At 39.0% G+C, this 24,663-nt stretch overlaps 1 protein-coding gene across 6 annotated transcripts in view; it reads left to right on the forward strand.

Moving 5' to 3' along the window:
• Positions 1 to 24,663, forward strand: part of Ccser1 (coiled-coil serine rich 1) — a 1,202,904-nt gene that overhangs the window by 111,757 nt on the left and 1,066,484 nt on the right. For all 6 annotated transcript variants that reach the window (XR_868854.3, XM_011241297.3, XM_006505955.2 and 3 more), the window contains exons 2-3: positions 19,098 to 20,456; positions 21,938 to 22,119. Coding sequence is in view for 5 of the 6 variants with exons in the window: in XM_011241297.3 (XP_011239599.1) it covers positions 19,139 to 20,456; positions 21,938 to 22,119 (1,500 nt within the window). In the remaining variant the exon portion in view is untranslated. The remainder of the gene's footprint in view (positions 1 to 19,097; positions 20,457 to 21,937; positions 22,120 to 24,663) is intronic.

Here is a 24,663-nt window from a genome sequence, read left to right on the forward strand (position 1 = left end):
GTAAGGTGACTTCTTGTGAATTTCTAAGCTATAGATTCATTATTTTTATGTTGCTGTGTGAATCTTTTGCCCCTAGAGTAAGATGTGCTGGACCATTTGTTATATAAGTGGTATTTAACATCTAGACCATACCTTAAATGTAAAACTCTGAATTGAGTTAGAATGGCTTTGTTCTGTGATAGTATCTCTTGAAATGAAAATAAGAGCAAATTATGTTAATAATATTTAATTATAAAACCTTCATATTATTTTGAAATAAAGGGAAATTGAAATATGTATAATTAGAGCTTTTTAGTAACTTATGGCATATTTATGTTGATATGTCTCAATGAATTGAAACTATGTAGTTCAATTATTTTACTACCTACTCATAGTAGACAAAGCCTGTAATCTTTAAATAAGAATTTTGAATTTTTATGTTTCTACTAGTAGATATATCATAGAATGTCTTAAAACCGTGTTCATGTCTTTTCAAAATTGGGTAAACAACTACACTTTAAGCATGGTTTATTTTTCTCCAGTTTCATGTTTATCTAACAAAATTTCAAGGCTGTTGTCTATGATAATGATCCTGGGGAACTGAAGTGAGTGTAGATGCTAATGGCCTTAGTCTGCTTCTAAAGAATCCACACTTCCTACCTGCTTGAGCTCTTTTAATCTTATTTTTAAGATAGCAGAAAGTTCTAATGTTATAGATTTTGAGCTGACTCCTGGAAGGCCACAGGAAAAACATCTCTTTTAATATGAGTCCTTAAGGTTATGTGAGGGCATGGAGCAAGAAGTTGAGCTTCCTACGAATTTAATTTGATGTTTGGTAATTAGTGTGTTGGGAAAGTAATGAAAGTACTAGGTATATAGGGGGAAATGCCCTCTGTTAGTTTTTAAGCCGAGGAAATGAGAGTCATAAAAATATAACCACAGAAACAACAACAACAACAACAACAACAAGATTTTGGCTTACTTCATCCTTTAAATGAATTCTTTTTTTTAAACGTTGATTACATCCAGATGTGTTTCTGAGCGCTTGGATGCAGTAAGACAAGATAAACTTGCTGACTTATGCATGTTCACTGCTCTGTTTAAAGTGGTTGAGCACATGATGAGGTGCAGCCTCAAATCATACCTTCACACAGACGGCACAAAAAGAGTGGCAAGGGTTGGCAAGGGACCAACCTTACGGTCAGAAAGACTGGGTTCATTAAATTTAGAGAATGCACTCAGACTGAGATTTAAGTGTCACTGGAAGTCAAGAACTTTTAACAAGAGGTGGTTACATTGTTTCTAACGAGTGAATGAAGCAAACCGTTTAGTGTTCAGAGTAGGCTGTGGACTGGCAGAGACTGGAGCCAAGCACAGTTACATGGTTTTGATGTGTCTCAGTGAGAGTGGCTGTCACCAATAGGGCCAGTTCTGAGAAGATCACTAAGAAGGAAACAGATGTTTCATGAATGTAAGTTCCTCTTCCTGTCACCACTGAAGGTGTGTGACTCCAGGAGGAAACACGTGGGTTATATATTTGGTTCTGGTATAGTTATTAGCAGTATTCATTTAAAAATGCATGAGATGAATTTGTTTAGAAAATTTAATGCTTTTACAGTAAAGTCATTAAAAGTCACAGACACCTCAAAGAGTGAAAGAAAATTGGAATAAAATAAAGCAGGAATCTCTTCTAAGTGACAACTGATGCTGAAGTCTGTGCACGGGTAGCACTGTGGTGGATGCTCCTTCTTTCTGCCCTGCCTCCCACTGTGCCCATCTATGAAGGCATTGGAATGTGTTTGAATAGATTTCCAATCTTACTTAAGTGACTCCTGCCATCTTTATATATGATATGATATCATGTTGTTCTTCATTGCTTTTTTGTTGTTTTGGCCTTTCTCAAGCCAAAAGCCTGATTCTTGGCACCACAGAACCAGTCCCATATTAACTAAGAAAATAACTTTCATTGTCTACTGTTTAAAAAGGTTATGCTAGTACAGGATATTTTCATGGTGATATCATGTATAGTAAGATAGGACCTAACAAGAACACCTGTGACATGGTTCCACCTTTCTGCTTACCAGGACACCTGGAAAGACACTGTTGTGTTTTCAGACTCTCCTTGTTCCCACATGATTTTAGCCTTAGGTTGGGCCCTCATGCTTTTCCCTACAGGAATGTTCTAGGTGGCTGAGTTTTAGGAGGGCTAGAATATGCAGGTGAACTTCATCAGTATTTATGCTTTTTTAATGCATTCTTCCAGTTGATATATGGATTCCAAATTTGTGCCTTAATAGTTTTTCAAATTATTTTGTTGTATCATGCATAACCAGTTTGTTTCTGATTATCTAATTTTCTTTAAATATTATTTATTTTGCTTTTCTATAAACTATAAGAATAGTTTAATAAATATTATAAGTATAATAAAGAATTGTTATAGCTGGATGTGGTACTGCTGTCCTGTGACTTCAACTCTTGGGAGGCTAAGGCAGGAAGACTGCTACTAGTTCCTAGTAGCCTTCAGTACAGAGTGGATTCCAGGCCAGCCTGGAGTACAGAGGGAGACCTTGACTCAAGGTTGTAACATGTATGGTACAGATCTAGCTCTTTGCCCACCTATAGCTTACAGTAATTTCCTGGGCTGAGTGGCTGTTTAGCAGCCATGGTGTTCACTTTATTTCACTTAATACCTTAGTTAGATACTCAAACGCACAAACTCTTGATTGTTGCAGTAAATATTTGATCTCATTTGGGAATTCCTACCCTACCTTTGATCATTCAGTTCCCAGATAAAAGACATACAACTTTCATATTTATAATAAGCTGTTAAAACACCAGAGCTGTGCAGACATCAACCCTCTATTCTATTTTGCCTACTTCTTTGCAAATAACCCTGAGATTTAACTTGCCATGTTTCCTCTGGGAGCTCTTAACTCGAACTGGCCAGACCTCATTACCATGTTTTCATGACTCACCTACCCCATGCCATCTTCTTCTCTCTCTAACTTCTCTCTCTCGGCTCTTGCCTCAATATATCTTCTGCCCAGCTGTAGGCTGTAGGCATCTTTACTCACCATTTAGGGATAACCTGGGGGGGCAAGGTCACATAGTATCACCTGGGCCTATGCGAAAAAAGAAGAACTATCCACAGAGAGCCGTAGACTTTTAGTACCCACTCTCTGAATTCTACTGGATCAAGGTAGACTTATAATGAATACCACGTGATGTTTTAAGATTAATTGTTATGTGGCTTGTGAGTGCCAGTTAGCTATTAATAGCTTATTGGAAAATTAATCTTGATATTTTCTGCCACAATAACCCAAGTAAAGAATCTATAACTCTTAAATTCATGCTTTATAAAATATTTCATATGAGTCTAGGGATATTTGCCTAAGTAAATTTTTTTTTTGTCAGAGAGGAGGATCATTATCCTCTGGGGTCTATTAAGAATTATTTATTGAATTACACACAATGCCAAAAAAATTCAAAACCTGTTTGTAAGTGGAGCATTATAAAGCAGCTTATCTTTTAAAAATATTTTCTTTACCTAGAACCTAAAGAATAAAGGAATTAAGACATTCCACTAAGTCCACTGGCAAAACCATGGTGATTAATCTTTTTGTCTTAGAATTTATTTTCTTGAATAATTTTTCATATAAAGAATATTTTCTTGAACAAATATGGAATTACACCATGACTCATCTTTCTGTCCTCCCTCTGTTTCTTTCTCCCTCCCCGTCTCCCATTGATGACTAAATGCCCTTATAGACTCTATTTACAAGTAGATGTGTATCAAACTTAGTTGATTGGGCTGGAATAAGAAATGAAAAAAAGTAGACATTAAGAGACCATAAATAGAACTATCAGTTACATGCACCATAATGAGCCAATGCCCAACTGTCCTTAAAGTGCAGCAATGAATTACCACAATGTCCTGCTGCCAAGGCAAAAATTAGAATAAGAAAACCCACATACTCCTGACAAGCAAGAATGTCTTCAAGCCATTAATCTAAGAATTTTACCACATTGGCTGAAGAAAGCTTGGAACCCTTCCAGCACAAGCTCAGAGTCACGTTTCAGTATGGATTGTTATCTTAGCCTTCCATCCGTGGCTTAAATCACACATTCACACTGCAGTGCCCAGAGTTCACTCTTAACTAAAGCCCCTGGTGAATAAAGGCCAGAAGCATTGGAGGTCAAACTTCGATTAACGCATACCATGCTCCATCCCAATTTGAAAAGTGTTTAAAGCCTACCATTCCTTTTTGTTTTCTAAGTATGTCCACTGCAGCATTGGTGTCAGCACTTTCTGCACATTCCATACCTTTCACTGGAACTGACTTGGTTTGTCACTCATATCGCTCAAACCCCAGCAGCATTCCTTGTTCTTTAACACTGCTAGGAGAAATAGACACGAAGCTATAATCGAGCCTAGTTAAACTCTTTCTGAGCTTGGAGTGGGCCATTCTCGGGACTGACTTTTATCTGGTATTCTTTATCTTGTCAGAAAGGATAAATCAAACATTGTTAAAGGCCTGTTTCTTTCATGTATTGATGCATCAACACTTTTTTCTCCATTGACAGCTACTTCATTTTCTTCAACTCTAACTGAACGATGTTGAGTTTACCCTGTTATCCTGTGCAGACGGCCCACTTGCGTCACCATGGGGATGCCCAGATTGACTTGTGTCTTTGGCTGTATTTCAAATCTCACACATGCGAATAGATTGAAATCACTGCAAGTTTTTTCTAACTGATTTTCATAAGCAGACTCAGAGTGACTGAGTAAAGCATTTTTTTTTTTTTTCAATAGTGCTGCTCTCAGATCCAGCATTGACATGCCTGTCTGCAGTGTTAGGGAACTAAGAACCATATGGCTTCTGGTTTATACTTCCTGAATCAGCGTAATTGCATCTGCATACCAATTAGGCTTGGTTAAGTGTGTTTCCAGTGCTTTTTAGTTGTTAAATATTTTGTTATAAAAATTTCAGTCCATACTGGGAAATCATATAGACAAAGAGCTGTGGGCATCCACCCTAAGTTTCCTAGGACTTGCAGAGTTGATAAAAGTCAAAGACTTCCTAGGGAAGGCTCTGCTTTACTCCCAGAGCCTGGGTGCTAGGAGAGATGTGTAGATGAGTTTAGGAGGTTGAGACAGGAAAATTACTACTTGTTCCAGGCCAGTCTGTTCTACATAGCAGCACCCTGTGTTAAAGAAAAGAAAGAGTAGGTATTTTGGCTATGTCATGGCGCTAGGTATATAAAAAGCCATATTTTATTTTTTTTCTCATTATCAGACTTTCTATATATAAATAAATAAAATAAGTTAAGCAAATTGTACATTCTGGATAGTTCTTTCTGGAAGCAGTTCTTTTGAAAGAAAATATTTGTGTTGCAACTTCAATGAAAACACTTTAGCTGTATTTGATTTATAGATTTACATTGTTTTATATTAACACATATTACAAAATATTTTTATTTTAGGATAAAAGCACTGCTATATCTGCTGTAGGAAGCAGATTAAAATTCTGTGTAGAGATTCACACACATTATAGACACACATAAAATATATAGGTGTTCTATAATGTAATTGACAATATAAATGAATTTTAACTTGTCAGTGATTTTGAAACACTTTAATTGGACAAATAAATATGAAATTTAGGGTTGAAATTTATATGGATTACAATGATTAACATTCCAGTGGTTCAGCTTAACTGAAATTATAGTATCACTAGAAGTCGGTTATAAACCTCTACATGTTGTAAATGGACAAGCCAGTTTAATATGTCCTTGTTGGCTTCTTGGCTATGACTTCTTAATGGAATTTCATAATTAATTGCGATATTTTGAGATCGTTTATTTCAAGGGAGTTATATTAAGGTCCATGACTTTGTTTCACTTTTAGGTTTTAATGAAGTTGTAAGAGTGTAAGTTTGAAGTGTAAGTTTGCAGTGAGTAACCGATGCTACATCAATTTGATATAAGGGAAGGATATTATTGTCCTACAGGATTGATGCTGGTGACCTGGTCTTGTTTTCCCTGGATATCTTCTGTTTCTTTCCTACCATCTAAATGAGCTGATTGTGTTTTGCTATCAAGGGACAACATGTGGTTCTTCTCATAGTCTCTCTCTCTCTCTCTCTTGGTTTTTTGAGACAGGGTTTCTCTGTATAGCCCTGGCTGTCCTGGAACTCATTTTGTAGACCCGGCTGGCCTCAAACTCAGAAATCAGTCTGCCTCTGCCTCCCGAGTGCTGGGATTAAAGGCGTGCGCCACCACGCCTAGCTTCTCATAGTATCTCTTAAGTAAACTCAGTGCATCATCTTTCTCAAAGGAAACCACTCACACTTGACTGTGTTATGTGACTTTTAACGCTCTCGGCATTGATGTAGTTTAAGAACAGATTCCTAAATATCTTGAATATGTGTGATACTGCATACTACTAATCATTCTAGTAGGTAAAATATAATGTTCATGTTGGGCCCACCTCATGAACATTATATTTTCATTTACAATTATATTGTTTGGCAAAAGATAAAACAGACTATTATTTTACCCAAGTCATTAATTAGATTCAGTAAACTATTCTTTAGTGTGCCTAACTTTTCAATTCCCCTAGTAGATGCTTCCCTTATAAATATAACATCTATCAGTAAAAATTAACATGAAAAAATAATTAGCATAACATTTAAAGATATATTTGATTTCTTATGCAAAGTGAAATTTTATAAGTTTAATTAACGTTAATGGGATTTTAATATAGATATATTTGTAAACATACACTTTTTGCATCTTACTTTTAATAAGGGTTCAACTTCTCCTCTAGTCCAGCAGAGGTGGTGGAAGAGAAAAGATTAGGATGTGGGGGAAGTGGATTTGCTCAGCAATAGTTCTTTAGGGTGAGCTTAATCTTCTTGGATAGCAGCAGTTCAGGCACCCACTATGACTCAGGAGCTGCAGAGCAGTCCTCTGCAGGCAGACACCAGGTCTGAACCAGCCTTTCAGCATAGTTTAGTGCTTTCAGCAAGAAGACACCGGGCAGCGGTAGTACAATCCTAAAGAAACCACCAAGCTTACCAACTGGCCCGGCATGAGGCTGTGGAAACAGCAAGACACAAACAGAAGAGAAAGGTATCTTTGATCTTCTGCCGCAAACAGAATGCCTGCTTTTCAATCAATGCTTACTAAATGGAATCAATTACTCAACAAAGCATGATCAAACCATGTACCGTTTTCTTTTTCTTCTCAGAACTATCCTTGAATTATATATTGTCAAGACTACGCTATAACTTACATTTAGTTTCATTCTTATTACTTTGGTCATTCAGGTAATAAATTTATTGAGTGGAAGAAAAAAAAGACTAAATTTCCTTTTAATTTTCTGTATGTTTGGAACAGATCCTCACTCACTAAAACCTTGTAATATTTCCAAACATTCTATTTCATACAAATATTTTTGGAGACACCCAGGGTCTCCCTTTATGACTTGATTTCTTGACCGCTACAGAGAAGTCTTCTGTAGCATGGGAGAGATGTACTTCTGGTCGTTGCAGCAACATGTGCTGCTGTTGTAATTACTAGATGGTACTCCAGTGGCATGGACGACTGGCTTGATTTTACAACAGCTTCATTGATTACCAAGAAGACATTTATACGTTGACATTTGTTCCAGCATATAAGAGAGCCAATACTGCTATTGGGCTGAAATCCAAAACGCCACTTAGGGTTCTTCCATTAATAAAAATTCTGAAAACTGGGTCAGCCAAAGCAGACACTCAGTGTTTTCAGTGTTATTATTTAGAAGTACAGCGTATTAGCTACTTTTTTGATAGTTGTGTAAAATTTCTACCTTTATTAAGTAAATGACTGGATGTTGGAGTTTTGGTATTTCTTTTTGTGAAATGAAATCTACTTAATGCTCTTATGGAAAGTTTATAAAACCTGAGAAATTGTGGAGAAGCTACTTGGTTTAAGCACCCTATCTCAGTACTGAAGACACAAAGTGCCGCAAACCACTTTCCACTGGTTGCCACTGACCCTGCCACATAGGAGACTGAAGAACACAGATGGCGCAGTGAGGATGCAGTGGTGTGTTTCCCAATTAATACAGCGCTGTAATGAGTAACCTTTTAATTCATATTTTTCTTGAGTTGCCATGCCATGCTGATGTTAGCAGCACTTCTTTACCAGCTAGAGCAACAACAAACCAACAGCAACAAAATAACAAAACAATCTAACAAAGTAACCCTGGGGATTTTTTTAGGCTCTTCTCTGTGATGGACTTCCAGTTTTCACCCCAACATTCTTGTTGCTGGTCTCCCCAAAATAAATCAAGCTCCTTATCCTGCCATGTGATTCTCTGAGCCAGACCCTGTTATCTTCTTTCAACAATAACAGCAATGGTTTGCCAGCAGCTTGGCTATTCCTCTAAGAAGAGGTAGACTCATTTAGCTCTCGAATGGCTTTTTTTGATGTCCTACAGCATTCTTCTTCTGTCACTTTCAGACTGCCTGGTCTGTGTTCGGTTTTTGGGCAGAGCATGCTTACCTAGAGATTCTGCACTTGTTTTTGCCTCTTCCAGAAGATTGCTTCCATTCTGCTCATGCCCACATCACCTTCACACTCAGCACCTTGGATCTCATCCCTCTGGTTGTACAAAGCACATCACTGTCATGGGCTGTGTTTCCTTTCTTGTTGGTCCTCCTCCATGACTGGAGCAGGTTGAATAGACTGAATATTACTTTCTTCCATTGCCTGTAAAAGAGTAGCCCCATTTTTAAAAAATCATTTGCCAATACATAAAGCTGTTTGTGTGTGCTGGGAAAATGTCACTCAGACATTTCTGTGTAACAAGTTGGATCCAAGCTTCCCCCTTGGATGCACAGGCAAGCTTCTGATTTTGCAGTTTACCAGGAGACAGCCTCTCTGCTGCTGCTGTCCCTCTGCCAACTCCTGCTGTTCTTACCTTTTTTTCTAAGACATGCCTTTGAGTGTTAGTAGTAACCACTTATAGAGCACCTTCTTATATGCATGAGACACGATGAAAGCAAGTTGTATTTGAGCTAGAAAGAAGCGGTATGGAGACACGTATGTGACATGTACGTGTGTATGAACAGGTACTTCCCAAAAGTTCTGTGCATGTGTTTTCATGACTCAGAGCCAACCACAGAGTTGTTCCTGCTGATTCTCTAATCATATGAAGATACACAATCCCAGAACAGTGCTTACCATGCACACTGTGAAACATGGGCTTTGGTGAAAGTGGATAATGATAAATTGAGATACATGTTGAAAGAGTCTGTAATTATTTTTAAATGAGCCTGACAGCACAGGCTTGCCATGTCAACCCATGACAGAGCGGAAGTGAACTCACATGGTAGCCACACAAAAGCAGTGTTCACAACCCCAACCACGGATGAGTGGGCTGAAGGTTAGGGATTTCATTTTTCCTTCCTCCGCAGTACCGCTCACTTCCACTTTGACTCCTCTAACATTTGTGTTTTCCCACGGCCACAGGGTGAGAGTCTCTGTTACATATCACATCATCTACTGCCTGCAGTGATGACTACACAAAAAACACACACCTCTGATTACACATGCTTAGCGTAGCCACCACCAACTTAATTAATGCCCTCCATCATATTTCATTATTAAAAATTCTTTTTCTTCGAGTAAGTTATATACCTCTAACTGTATTTTAGTTTTTTGAGACTAGGTCTCACTGTGTGTCCCAGTTTGTTCTTGAATGCACATCTGTTCTCCTGTCTTAGCCTTCCTAATTCTGGGATTACAGCATAGAAAGCACGGCCAGCATAAGTCCTACACTTGTTTCTAGATTAAAAGGTCTTTCTTTCTTAGCATTTTAGCTCTTCCTAAACTTTCTAGTTAAGAGTTAAAGATTTCTTTTATTTACAAAGGTTTTGTTTTATCAGACACCATTTGTATAAACAAAAATTACATTGAAAATAATATTTTAACATAATACTTTACCATTTAAATATATTAGGATATTTTTGATAATTAAATGCCCATTAAATTAGTTTTATTAGGTTTATTTGAATATTAGTTTTAAAAAGAACCATTCTTTTGTAAATCAAAAGACAGGCTTTTGTGCCCTCTGCTGATCACTATGTGCAACTGCAAGTGGTTTTTTTCTGAAGTAAACTTTAAAGCAAATGCAGTTATTTCATTGTTAAGTGAACAGCAGTTTTAGATATTGATGAGGCTCGTACACTTCGGATATATATTATTAGTTGGCATCTAGTTGGATTATCATCCATTAAAGGTTGAGTTAAAAATAACATTTTATTTTTAAATTGCTACAATTTATTGCTATTATTTCGTGGGTGTGGGAGATATGAGTATGTCTGGGGGCATATGTGTGCCCTGATGCACCCATGGAGGTCAAAGGTCCTGAGGCTTGAACTAGGTTGTCAAATCTGAATAGCAAGTGCCTTTACCAGCTGAAGCATCTCAACTTATCTCACAAAAGGAGAGCCAGAGAGCTACCTCTTCCCCCATACCTCATTGCTCCTACTTATGAGCAGCAGGTGACAAATAGCCGGCGACGGTCTGGTCATAGTAGTGATATGGAGGTTTTCGAACCTCAAAGCTGGCAGGAATCTTGGACTGAATCACTTTGTCCCTCTGATTACCGAGGAGTAAGTACAGTATGGCAGAAGATAAAGGAAATAGCTTTAATTAGGAAGTTAAATTGAACTGTAACCATCAGAGAACCTTCAACCTCACAGATTAACTTTAGACTGAAAATCACTAAAATATAAAAATTTCCAATTAAATATAGTTCAAAAGTAATGGATGGTTTAAAAATTCCTAACATGTTTTATTTTTTTAAAAAATATTTTACTTTGGAATATTAACATTTGAAAAGTATAACCCTCCAGGGATTTCTTGTGTTTTGCCTCAGTTCCCAGGCTTTTCCCACACCCATTCTCCTGCTCCTTGCAGAAACAACCACTGTTATCTGGTTTTGTGCCCCACACGTTTTTTTATTTATTTTGAATGATTTTTATTCATTTTACACGAACATGTGTATATTCTTCCATATTCTGACTCTTATTAGACTACATTATTCTGTATTACTAGACTCTCTTATTCTCTTACCTCTAACCTCAAATCAAATTTATGAGTGTATTTCCATTATTAAGATCTTATTACACATATCGCAGATGTCTCCATTGACAACAGCTGAAGTAATAGTCCATATTAGGCATAAACACAGCGAATGGTTAGAAGTGCATCTTCCCAGACATTCCCACATGTTTTTATGCATGTATGAATGTTCAATATATTTATTTGGCATAGTATTTCCTAAAACATACAGCTGACATAAATATATTTAGACTATCATTTAGGATCTTGATTATAAAACGCAATGGTCTGGAAAACTTTCCTATGTTACTTCATATTTTCAACTAGTCTGTGTAAGCTTTGTCTGTTACTTTCTACAATAAATCTCTTTTGCCGCTGGACATCAGCACTGTTTGAAGTTTCACTGTTGCGCGTACCCTGAATCTCGTGGCGCGCACCTTATGCCGACTTGTCCTGTTCTCCCATAATGCTGAGCTCTGGAGGGCTTTTTGTTTCACATTAAAAAAAAAAATCTCTAAATGGTGCTGTCAGTGTGACTTGCGACCTCCTTATTCCCCTCTTTTATTAAGCATAGATTCTTTTCTCATACAATATAATCTGAATACAGTTTTCCTTCCCTCTACTCCTCCCAGTTCCTCCCCAGTTCCTCTCCTACCTGGATCTGCTCCCTTTAAGTCTCTCATTAGAACGGAACAGGTGTCTCAGAGATAACAATAAAACATTACAAAATAAAATAGAGCAAGATAAAACAAAAACAATCATATTGAAATTGGACAAGAAAGTCATCCAGAAAAATAAAAGTCTCCCAAGAGAAGGCACAAGAGTCAGCACTTACTTGTTCTCACATTCAGGGGTCCCATAAAAGCAGTAAACTGAAGGCTATAGTGTGTCTGCAGAGGACCTGGTGCAGAACCATGCACAACCATGTTGCCGCTTCAGTCTGTGAGTTCATATCTTTGTTAGTTGTTTTAGAGCGGAGGTCCCCAACCTTCCTAATGCTGCAATCCTTTGACCCTTTGTTCCCCATGCTATGGTGAGCTCCAACCATAAAACTATTTGATTCTACTTCATAACTGTAATTTTGCTACTGTTATGGATCATAATGGAGCTATCTGTGTTTTCTGATGGTTTTAGGCAACCCTGTGAAAGGTCATTCAACCCCATAAAAGAGTAGGGCCCACAGCTTGAGAACACGTTTTAGAGGTTCTTGTTCTCCAGGTATCCTCTGTCCCCCCTCTGGCTCCTACAGTCCTTCTGCCTCCTCTCACAGGGTTCCCTGAGAAGGATTTAATGGCGACATCTCATTTAGGGCTGTGTATTCCAAGATCTAGCTCTCACCAGAGAAAAATTCTAAGGAAGAACTGCTACATCTTTCTGCTAGCTTATCTGATGCAGACCAAGCCCCAGCTTTTTATTTTATATATCAACCCAGTTATTTACTCCAGGTTTCCTTTTTTTTTTTTTATTATCCTATGAGTCAGCATCCCATGCCCGGCCCCTTAATTTTTAGAAAACAGCAAGTATACGATTTCTTTTAACATTAAAAATGAGTTCAGAGATCTACCTGTCTCTCTTAAGCACAGACGTTAAACTAGCTGGATGGAACTCAATCCTGAAATTACCAATTCTACCACACCTGGGCCTAACCTTGCTCTGTCCCAGGCTGACCTTGAAGCTGGAATCTGCCTGCCTTTGTATCTTTCTGACAAGATGGCTCATCAATGCAGCTGACTCTCTTCCTTTAGATTCATAAAGCTCCTTATATAATTTGTATGTATCCTTATTTTTGCATAGATGAGAAATTATATATATTTCTAACTCATACTTTTAGAGTTCTTTTTCATAGTCTTAAGGGCTGTCCTGAAGATCCCAGCTTTTACCATTTTCTGAGACATTAGCCACACCTTTGCCTCCTGGACTCATGCTATCTCAGATTATCATGAAGTCATTAACATTAACAAAGAAGACCTTCCTCACAGGAATGTGAAAATATGTACACTATTGTACAAACAAGTCTTATGCCCACAGCAGTCATCAACACTTGTGCAGGTCCACATTGGCTGGCCCTCTCCTAGGGACAGGAACCATGCCAATTTGTCCCCACCAAGGCCATGCCAGACCCTGCACAGGTACACTGAAAATACAATAGAAAGTCATGCCCAGTTTATGTATACAAAATGTATGTGGAATAAAGGATAGATTTTAACTTTATTCTTTATGTGCCATTCGTGACATTCCTTACATCTATACATCTATTTCAAAATGCAAAATCATAAACATTATTATACCCAAGCATTCAGATAAAGGATGGCCTGTTTCTATGAGAGATTAGTTAAATAATGTTTGCCATATTGCTCACGTCATGATTTATTCAGTGACAGTGGACAGTCAGACTAACCTCAGCCCCACTGGCACTTGAGTCTCTCAGCTTCCGACACACTTTCTATGGTGGCTGTGGTTAGGTAAGCAGATGTGAAGTCTAAAATAGCTATGAACTGGTTGTGTCCAGGTGAGGACTTGGGGAAATCCCAAGTTGAAGGAGAGTCACCCCTGCTCACAGCACCAACACGTTAGCTGTCACACACATTTAAATACCGTATAAGAACTATACATTGTTTAAACATGAATGTGCTCTTGTTTATGTCTTAACCTTGCATACACATACACGTACACGTACACACACACACGATTGTTGTTGGTTTCACAACTTACTAGTCTCTGTGAAAACTCATTTTGATCTGTGTCTTCTATTTTTATTGTCTTAGAAGACAACCAAGAGTTATGATCATGTATGGTGATGGTGTCAATCTTACTATTTCTAAATATGTATCTAAACATGTCCCAGTCATTCAGATAAGAATCTCCTCTGCTTCGCAGAGTCTACCAGAACTCTTGCTTTGAAGAGGTTTGTCCCTTTTTGTTGTAACTGTCTTATTATGTTACTTTTGATCTATTCTTTCTCTTTGACTATAGGATTATTCTATGAAAGTCCAATTGGGGCAGTCTGACTTTACTTATATACCTATTCCTGTGGGAAAACCGCATTAAGAAGCACTTGTGTCTTATGCAAGCAATAATATTTATATTTTTATTTTACTTCAGAGTAAGATAATATGTTCACAGTGGCTAATTACATATGAATTTAATACTTTATTAGTTAACTGCTTACTTTCCATGATATGATATCTGATCCTGTCATGCCTGGATGCATAATCTTGCTCCTGTTCTGTGACTGAAGACCATTTGTAGTGGATCCCTTGGTGTCTTCCCTGATCCTACTGACAGAGTAGCCATTGTCTGTGCTGTAGGAATGATTATATGTTCAAAATACTTCCATGATTTCCCTTTTGCATGAGAGATTAAATAAAGCATCTTTAATGTGCATTCACAGGAAAGTGACATGATAGTTAGAGTACAAGTTGCTGAGTAAACAGCTTGTACTGCCTAGAGCAGATGTCTTTCCAGCCAAACCCTGGACACTCAGCCGGTACTGTAGACTCAGCATCATTAGACAGAGTTGCCGGGAAGCCTCCTCAAAGTATGTACCTTGAGATTGTTACATATGATTTATTTCTGCATGATTGAAAGTTGAAAGTTGTTACTTATAAACAATTTGTGTCTGTGAATTTTCTTTCCTGTGTTTTCCCAAGTAGAGTAGACTTTCTCTTGAGATTGGTCATTTTGTCTTTTTGTGGTCATTTTCTGAAAACTCTTCTGAGAAATAATAGGGCTGGGACAAGACTCAAATTTTGCTGCTTTCTTCACAAAATCTTCAAATAATAATTTGATATTGTTTTAAAATCCAAATAAGAAATACAACTTAGGAGATGTTTTTAATAAAATGTGAAAGTATTCTTTGTAGTAGGTCATTTTCAGAAGGACAAGTTATTTATGAGCCCAGATTTGGGTGAGTGACTGTTTTCTTATTGCCTATGTACTGCAGGTCGCATGTGTCCCTTGCTTTCATACTATGTGTTTCAGGCCCCATACATTTGCTTGAATAAAGCCCAACATCAAACACTAGAGACTGAATGTGCGCCCAATGAAAGGAAGGCCATGGATTTCTGATGTGGTAGTAGTTCCCATGAAATAATTTATTTTTAAAGGCTTATTTATTTTTATTATCTTTTGTTTGCATCTGTGTTTGTTTCTCTGTATGCATACTACATGCATGAAGGTGCTGGAGGCCAGGAGAGTGTGTGAGGCCCCTTAGAACTGGAGTTACAGGCTGTTCTGTACTGCCACATGGGTGCTGGGGAATGGACCCGGTTTCTTTGACAGAACAATCAGCTCTCTTAACTACCAAGTTATCATCACAGCCTCTATGAGATGATCATTCCTAGTGTTCTTGTTCATGATACTGGTAATTCACAGAGCTTTCATTTGCAGTCACAGATTTCTTTATTGCCAATTGCATCTTCAGGAAGGGGTACTTTTAATGTATGTATAAAGTTTGTTTTATCTAAAGCAGATAATCCTTGTGGTAGCCGAAGCCCCTAGGCAATGGCCTTCAATCTGCATATTTATATAACATGTGACTAAGAAAGATGGGATGATAGCTGAGAAAGGAGGAACTGTGAGGTGTCTCAGTGTTAAAGCCTGATGACCTGGGCTCAGCTCTGACAGCGCCCAGTAGGAGGAGGGAGGGAGGTCCCCAGGGTTCTCCTCTGACTTCCATGTGTGATATGGCGTGGGCGTATCAGCACTTAGCCCCGCCCCCAACACACACACAGGATACAACACAGTAATTAAGAAAAGATGTTTCTCTCATTTCCTAGAGTATATGTAAGCTTTATTAAGGCATTAGAAGGCTACATTTATAATTATAATAGCCTAGTTAAGAGAAATGAAATTACTATGTCAGTCTTACAACGCATCTCTTGCTTAATGAAAGTGGTGAGAGGAGACCCCGTTTTAATCAATTTGTTCAATGTTATATTATAAATATGTCTCGGGTGTCTAATCACAATTTTAGATAAATGACTTTTCATAATTTGGAAGACTTCTGTTAAGCTTCAGATAAGTTGTGGCACAATGTTTATTTGTGCTTAAAATATTGATGTGCTCAGAGCAAGCATACCTGCTTGAAAATCCATCCAGTACTAGGTATTAGTGTATTTGTTATTTGATGGAATAACTATGCAAACTGATACAGTCTTGGCTATTAGCAGGAAGAAGGTAAAAGTAGTATAGAGAGGGGCATTCAGCAGAGGGGTCGCTTTGGAGATTTAGACAAAAATCGGGCCCCACTGAGTCTCAAGACTATGGGAAAACAAGCTACAGGTATTTTTACCTGTCCAGTAGGAAATGAGGCTTCGTGTAAAATAAAGTTAAGTAGCCTCTTTATCTATCTACCTGTCTATCTATCTATCTATCTATCTATCTATCTATCTAAAAGAAAGCTTTTAATTGGTTAAAAGTTTCAAAGATTGAGTCTGTGATCATCATCGCAGTGAGTGTGGCACCAGTGTCACACCCCCTCCAACAAGGCGATACTTAACCCTTTAAAACAGTTCCACTACATAGGGACCAAGCACTCAAATACAGGAGTGAGTTGGGGCCGGGCTCATTCAACCCCCCAGAGATAGGCCTTTGATGGAGGGCAGCAGCTACACAACAACCTTGAAACTGATTACAGTTCTTATGCATGGCATAAGGAGTTAAAGAACCTTCTATTTTAATAGATTTTCTATCTACTTAAGGGCAGAGTTCCCCTTAACAAATCAAAACAAGGCAGAGCTCTCACCATTTGCAGTATTTACGCACATGAAAAATTTGCTTAGTATAGAAACTTTCCTGAAAACATTTTCACATGTTAGTCTTTTGAATACTCGCTAAAGAGACCTACAGTTGAGCTACTCTTTCAGTTGGAGTGCTGATTCTAACAAGAAATGCTAAGAAAAAGGTCAAGGAATGTTTTGATACACAAATGTCAATGATGATAGTATTTTGGTAGGAATTATAGCATACTTATTTAGTCAAGCTGATCAGTTTCACTCTAGAGCTCATGATCTCCTTAGCCATGTGATTAACAGAAACAGATATGAGTCCCCCCTCTCCCTGTCCCCCCACGTAGCAGGATGGAAATGCAAATAGAAAGTGTCTAGTTTCTCCTGTAACATTCATGTTGCTATCGAACTAGTGAGAATATGTTGCCTAGCTAGTATTGTATGTAGCATCTCCGGTCTACAACTGGGTAAGAGCATTGATTGCTTTCCCCATTACCAGGGAGGAAGCTTTTAGATCAGTTCCAGGGCCCTGCAACTAAAGTGTGTAATGTCTTCAGCAATAGGGTTTTATCATCTAGTTATGAGGACAGCCAACAGCAGTGAGAGTAGCCTGTGTACCATGAAAATGTCATACATATGCAAAATAGTTTCATTCAGTTGTTAAGAAAAATAGAACCATGTGATTTGCAAGAAGATGGATGGAATTGAGCAATATTAAAGTAAGTAGGAAAACCCAGTACTGGAGAGACAAATGCTGCATGTTCTCTGTCTTATGTGGATTTTAGCATTGAAATTTTAGATTCACATGTTTAATATGGAGTATCCATAAAAGGCAGCTAGAAAGGACCCATGTTATAGAGAAGGGGTCTTAGGGAGAAAGGGGTTAATAGAACATACATGAAGGTAGAAAGAGGAAGATTTGGCAGTGTTGTTGTGGGGTTGAGAGATGGGCAAGAGGATAGGATGGGGAGTATTTAATAAAAACTAAGGACACATGAAAAACACTAAGACACAACTTTATAAGTATTTTAGCTTCATATCTGTTGCTGTGATAAATATTTGGATGAATTAAAAAATACTTAGTGGAAAATGGTATTATTTTTAGTACACAGATCTAGATTTCAGCGCATCAATATTGGGAAGCCAAAGTAATAACTTGAACTAGCTACTTTCAGCCACACAGCAGTGGTAGAATGAATGCTTATATGTCTGTGCTCAGCTCACTGGGTTTCAGCTCCAACACCATAAGAAAAAGCAATCAGATATGCAATAATTAAGTGAGATCTTTTATCCAAACAAGAGCCAACTATGCTATATGAGGTATAAAACGTTACCAGGGCAGAAGAGTTGAATGTGTATGTTGCTGTAAGGTTGAGCATCTGAGGAATTCTCTCTGCAGTGAAAGCATGCCATCAGCTCTCTGCTCCTCATGCCAGGGAATGCAGAGCATCCTGTATCCTTTACTGACCACAAGCCAGCCTCCATAGAGAAGGCTCAGATTCTTAGTCTTGCTTTGCTTCATTAGTTGCTGACATTAGCAGGTTACCCTTTTCTGTGCTATAAACTGCCAGTGGCATTACTACTAACTTGAATTTTAATAAAAGAAGATATCAGATCTGAGAAGTCCTTTTGCATCAAATTAGTGGAGTATAGCAACCACTTTCCCATCTCCTGCTCCACACTCCACACCAGGTGCTCCAACCTTAATAACCTTTGGGGTTTCTGATTTGTTCATTATTGTTGCTCTCGTGATTATGACCTCAAGTCTTTCTCTCAGCTCGTAGTCTTTTCCCTCACCTAACTAGTCTGTACCTCTTCCCTATGTCCTGGGTAACTGAGTTTCTTTTATCAGCAGTCTGATAATCCCTAAGCTTCCTGTGTTGGACACCATATTTCCAACTGTTTTTTTTTTTTTTTTTCATGAGTGCATATTTTAGCGCCTGGCTTGCCACTGTCTCTAGTCTGTGCTTCTGTTAAGTTGTATAGATCACCTATGGCCATGTTTAATTATAATAACCTTGTGTTTCCCAACTTAGCACACTTTTTAGTAGATTAAATACTTGTAATAATCCCGAATTTTTAAATTCATAGTAAGATTTTAATACATGTTTGTGAATTATTTTTTTTATTTCCTTAAACCTTGAACTTTGGCATTCTATTATTTTAGTGTAAACCAAATTTCATTCTTTGTTTTGAAAAGCTGCATTTTGCTTTACTGGGTCCTGGTCAAGACTGAATTTTACTGACTTGCCTTTTTTGTTTTAACTTTTTCAGGCTGCTAAATTGGCTACCACAGTGAAACCCTTGGGGTCCCAATGGGGGACTCAGGATCAAGACGATGTACCCTGGTCTCCCGGTTGCCAATATTCAGGAAAAGTATTAACAGAAGACATGATTCTCTGCCTTCTTCACCTTCCTCCAGCAACACCGCTGGTGTGCATAGCTCCTCCCCTTCCAGCACTAACTCGAGCTCAGGGAGCACGGGAAAACGCAGGAGCATCTTCCGTGCTCCCTCTATCAGCTTCCACCATAAGAAGGGCAGTGAACCTAAGCCAGAACCCACTGAGCAGAACCTTAGTATTTCCAATGGTGCTCAACCCAGTCACAGCAATATGCAGAAACTAAGTTTGGAGGAACACGTCAAAACCAGGGGAAGACACTCTGTGGGTTTCAGCAGTTCACGAAGTAAGAAGATAACAAGGTCTTTGACGGAAGATTTTGAAAGGGAAAAGGAGCCTTCAACTAATAAGAATGTCTTTATAAACTGTCTAAGTTCTGGCAGAAGTGAAGGGGACGATTCTGGATTCACAGAAGAACAAAGTCGCCGTTCTATTAAACAGTCCACCAAGAAGCTGCTCCCCAAGTCCTTCTCATCTCACTATAAGTTTTGTAAGTCGGTTCCTCAGAGCCAATCCACTTCATTGATACAGCAGCCTGAGTTCTCGCTGGCAATTGCACAATACCAAGAGCAGGAAGCCGCCTTAGGGAGACCTTCCCCATCTTGCTCTGTGGATGTAACAGAGCGCGCAGGAAGTTCCTTACAGTCGCCTCTGCTTTCTGCTGACCTGACCACAGCTCAGACCCCTTCAGAATTTTTGGCCTTGACTGAAGATTCTTTGTCTGAGGCAGATGCCTTTCCTAAAAGTGGAAGCACGGCATCACACTGTGACAATTTTGGCCACAATGATGCTACCTCTCAGCCCACTTCCAGTCTTACTGCTGTCTCAAAGACAAAGATGGAATTTGTGGGGACTGCGCCCTGTGTGATGTCTCCAGGGAGGTACAGGCTAGAAGGTCGGTGCAGCACTGAACTGCATTCTTCACCAGAGACCCCTGCTGGTAACCGGAGGGAAGTGTCACTACAAAGCACTGAGCTCTCTGTTGGGAATGGGAGTGATCCAGAGACCCATTTACCGGCCCATCATCAAAGAGGAGAGAGCCCCTTGGCACACGCTGGTGAACCAGCGCTGAGGACAGGCTCGCCCAGGACACTGGGCTCCTATGACCAGCACAAGGCATTGGCTGAACGCTTTAAAGGGGTCCACCCTGTCTCGGATTCAAGGGTAATCCCTTCCTCTGGGGATCATGTTTTTAACAAAACGTCTTATGGATATGAAGCGAGTGCTGCCAAAGGTATGCAGATTTTCCTCGTGCAAAAATTATGTACATTAATCTTCATTTTATTTGAACAATTATTTTTACGCCATATCGTGAATGAAAGGCACGTTTCCTTTGTATTTATAATTTCTGTTAAATCTTTGCTTTGGTTTTAAACTTCCCTCAGCTATAATGAAAATGTAAGTTTTTTGTTACCCATTTTCCTTAGCTGTATTATTTCTGCTATTCTGACCTGAAAAGGAGGTGGAAGGACAGAAACTCCACTTGGAATGTGACTGAAGAAGCATTGGTGCTTTCTTGCTAATGAAATAAAAGCATGCCAGTCAAAATCTTCAGGAAGGAAATGTGTGAAAATGAAATTCTGCTTCCTCTCTCAACAAAACTCTATTAGCTAGAATCCATGTTTCAGTACAAATAAATTCTATAAGGCAATTCAGAGGGATTGCAGGCTATGAAATAAGTGGAGTTAGAAAGCCTGCCAAGGTTAAAGTCCACCTCAACACTAACTAGCTATGTAGTTTTAAATGCCTTCACTTTGACTGTAAGATGAGTGTGTGTATAGGACTGTATTTATGTGTGTGCATGTGAGTTTGTTTGAGTGTGTGTCTGTGTGAATTATTTCACTTTGGTTCCAGAAAATACTCAAGGCAATTGTTGAATATGTCCCCACTCTTTTGACTATTTTGTGTGCTATAATTTACTATTTTCTCTGTTATTAGCACTGCTAATGTAGTAACTTTCTAAATGCTGAAAAAGATGCTTATGTATCCAGAGATAGTGTCTGCTGTTTATAAACATTAATTAAAAGGATTTCACCTGCTCTTATAGTTGTTAACTCTTTCTTAAGCAAGAGGACTGGGGCTCAGGGAGGATACACACCCTCAGTCACACAGGCAGATGACCCATGGGCTGGGTGGGAACTGTTTGGCTCCCTGTGTTTCAGATTTGCAGATCTAAAAACAAGCTATTGTGTAGCACAGCAGGTGGATGTTATCTTGATACAAAATTCAGATTCTTAATAGTTATACTATATTATATGAATGATCTAAAATATCAAAATATCAAATAAAATTAAAGATAAATCAAATGACATATCAAAAATCGCAAGTCCCTTCAGAACACAACAAATTTTGTAGTCTAAATACACAAATTTGTTTTGAGCATATCTGATATAGCACTTTTGTTTGATACTTTTGAAACAAACTGCTACTTGGTAGCCCAGGCTAACCCTAACTGTTCATGAAGTCAGTGCTGGCCTGGAAACAACAGCACTGCTCCTGCCTCAGATGCCTGAGGGATGGTCCACAGATTTGTTTCTGTGACTGCTGTGAGTCTTCAAAAGGGAGTAAACAAATTGTTACTACAAATGCAGAACTTTTTCTGAGGTCGAGACCTTTTGAATCATTCTAGGATTTTTCATTATCTTAAAATAGTATATTGATTAATAACTCCATTTAAGCATTGATATTCATTTTTCTTTATCTGTCTTGCAAAAGTTCTTGCCAGTAGCCTCAGTCCATACCGAGAAGGAAGATATATAGAGCGGCGGCTGCGGTCCTCCTCTGAAGGGACAGCGGGGAGCAGCAGAATGGTCTTAAAGCCGAAGGATGGGCATGTGGAAGCCAGCAGCTTGAGAAAGCACAGAACGGGGTCCTCCTCTTCCAAAATGAACAGTCTGGTGAGTCCACACATCCATCTGCAGATAATGAGAAATGCTCTGTGGGCTTGGCATACTCACATCTCTTGTAGAATGAACATAGGGTCAATGGAAAAGTGGTTTCCGTAGTCGATGTTGCCAATCAGAGAAGCTAAGTGTTCGCTTGAGAGTCTCATGGGGTGGGACAGGGCTTGCCAGATAGTAGCCCTACCTCATTTTGGGGGAAGTTGTCTCATTTCTGTTTTAAAGCAAGCTCCAGGGATTGGAATGCTGAGTGTGAGGACACCTTAGAAGTCATACTCCATGACTACTTGGCAGCTTTATGTTACTGACACCTTAGGGCCTTTAGTGGCTTCACTCGGGGTCTTATCTCTCAGGGTGAAAAAGGTGCAGGAGCTGGCGGAGTCCCTGCGAAATCCCCACTTGAGGCTTGAACATCTTCTTAGGACAAGTGCTGAGCTTGCTCGTAGGCCAAGGATTTGTGCTGGGGTGTGCAGGTGGCATTTTTGGTCTGAGCTTGTACATGTGGTATGCATGTCAGCTATCTTACAATATAAAATGTAGCTATACATGAGGAGTGGACTGTGTATACCGTGGAGCTCAAGGGGCCCCAGGTAGGTTTGTAATTTTATGGGTCACGCTGCTCATTTTTGCACAATTGCATGTTTTTACATCAGTGTATTTAATCTCCATTATTTAACACTGCTACCTTACCATTAGCTATCTCCCTACTGTATACCTATCTACTTACCGACCCATGGATATAGATTAAATGCTTCAAATAACCCTTAACAATGACTGCTTAATGGTACCTTAGTTTCCAGTGAAAACACTGTCATTCACAGCAGAACGTGTGTTGTGAGAAGCCTTAGATTCTAAAGCCACACGGGGCTGTAGAGACACATTTGTAGTTGGTGGAAGAGGGTTTAGTTACTGCTCAGAAAGGAAACCTTCCTTAATCTTGGGGAAAATCAGAAAGCACAGAAAGACAAATGCTAATGGGACTTCTGGTCCCATCAGTCCCAAACTAGCATGTGTTTGCTTTTGAGCTCATGCACAAAGGAAGCTAAGTGCACGGACGCCGGAGGAGGGTATCACTGCTCACCTTTTCTCTTGGGTATTAAAAGTGCAGCATGCGCTTTGCAGTTGCTCTTAAAACAAGAAAGCATGCTAAAGATGCTTTTAAGACAGTGGTTCTCTGTGTTTGCAAGGCCCCGGCCTAGTCTCACAAGAGACAGCTATATCTGGGTCCTTTCAGCAAAATCTTGCTAGTGTATGCAATGGTGTCAGTGTTTGGAGGCTGATTATGGGATGGATCCCCAGATATGGCAAACACATAAGTGGATGCTCACAGTCAGCTATTGGATGGATCACAGGGCCCCCAATGGAGGAGCTAGAGAAAGTAACCAAGGAGCTAAAGGGATCTGAAACCCTATAGGTGGAACAACAATATGAACTACCCAATACCCCCCAGAGCTCGTGTCTCTAGCTGCATATGTATCAGAAGATGGCCTAGTTGGCCATCAGTGGAAAGAGAGGCCCATTGGTCGTGCAAACTTTATCTGCCTCAGTACAGGGGAATTCCAGGGCCAAGAAGTGGGAGTGGGTGGCTGGGGGAGTGGTTTGGCGAGCGGGTGGGGGACTTTTGGGATAGCATTGGAAATGTAAATGAAATAAATACCTAATTTAAAAAAAAAGACAGTGGTTCTCAACGTTGCTAATGCTGAGACCCCCTAATGCCCCTTAGTAACCTAGTTCCTCTGTTGTATTGATCCTCAACCATAAAATTATCGCTGCTGCTACTTAATAACTGTAATTTCGCCACTGTTATTAATTTATCATGTAAATATCTGTGTTTTCCGATGGTTTTAGGCAACCCCTTGTGAAAAGGTCGTCAGACCCCCCTAAAGGAGTTGTGACCCACAGGCTGACAATCACTGTTTTAAATACATGTGGATTGAGGCTGATGGTTAGGAGACATTTTCCTCTGGGAAAACTGTAGTGTTTCTTTATGCAACAGTAGTTATGTAAATAGTTTTTCAGTCCAACCCACTTAAGAGTTGGCGTTTGAATTATTTTATATTTGAAATTTCATTCTTCCCATACTTGCTCTAAATAATTTCCTCCATCATGTCAACGAAGCTCTGTTTCTGATTCTTTTATTAGATCTAGAACTTTACAACAGGAATTTTGTTCTCTGGCGGCCCGGCATTTCAACACACATCTCGGCAGTACTAGAAAGTGGCCACTAGATAGCAGGCAAACACCGTCTTGTGGTGGAACCCAGCAGTCTTGGAGCAGGAATTTGGGGAAGCTACTAAGACTTGGCTGGATTTGCAGATGCTGTTTGTTGAAATAAATACCAGCACTTTTGAAGTATTAGAGGTGACTTAACAGAAATTACTTTATAATTTCAGCTTTCTTTTACACTCTTTAATTTGCATATCATCCTTCCATTACTGTTTTGTCGATTAATTTAAAATGTGCTCCATACATCTCTAACATACAGCAATCAAAGGAAGAAATTCTGTGATGTGTTAGGCAATTCTAGCACTGGTTGAATAC

This window comes from Mus musculus, chromosome 6, assembly GCF_000001635.26.
Source record: "Mus musculus strain C57BL/6J chromosome 6, GRCm38.p6 C57BL/6J".
In the NCBI taxonomy this organism is placed as follows: Eukaryota; Metazoa; Chordata; class Mammalia; order Rodentia; family Muridae; genus Mus; species Mus musculus.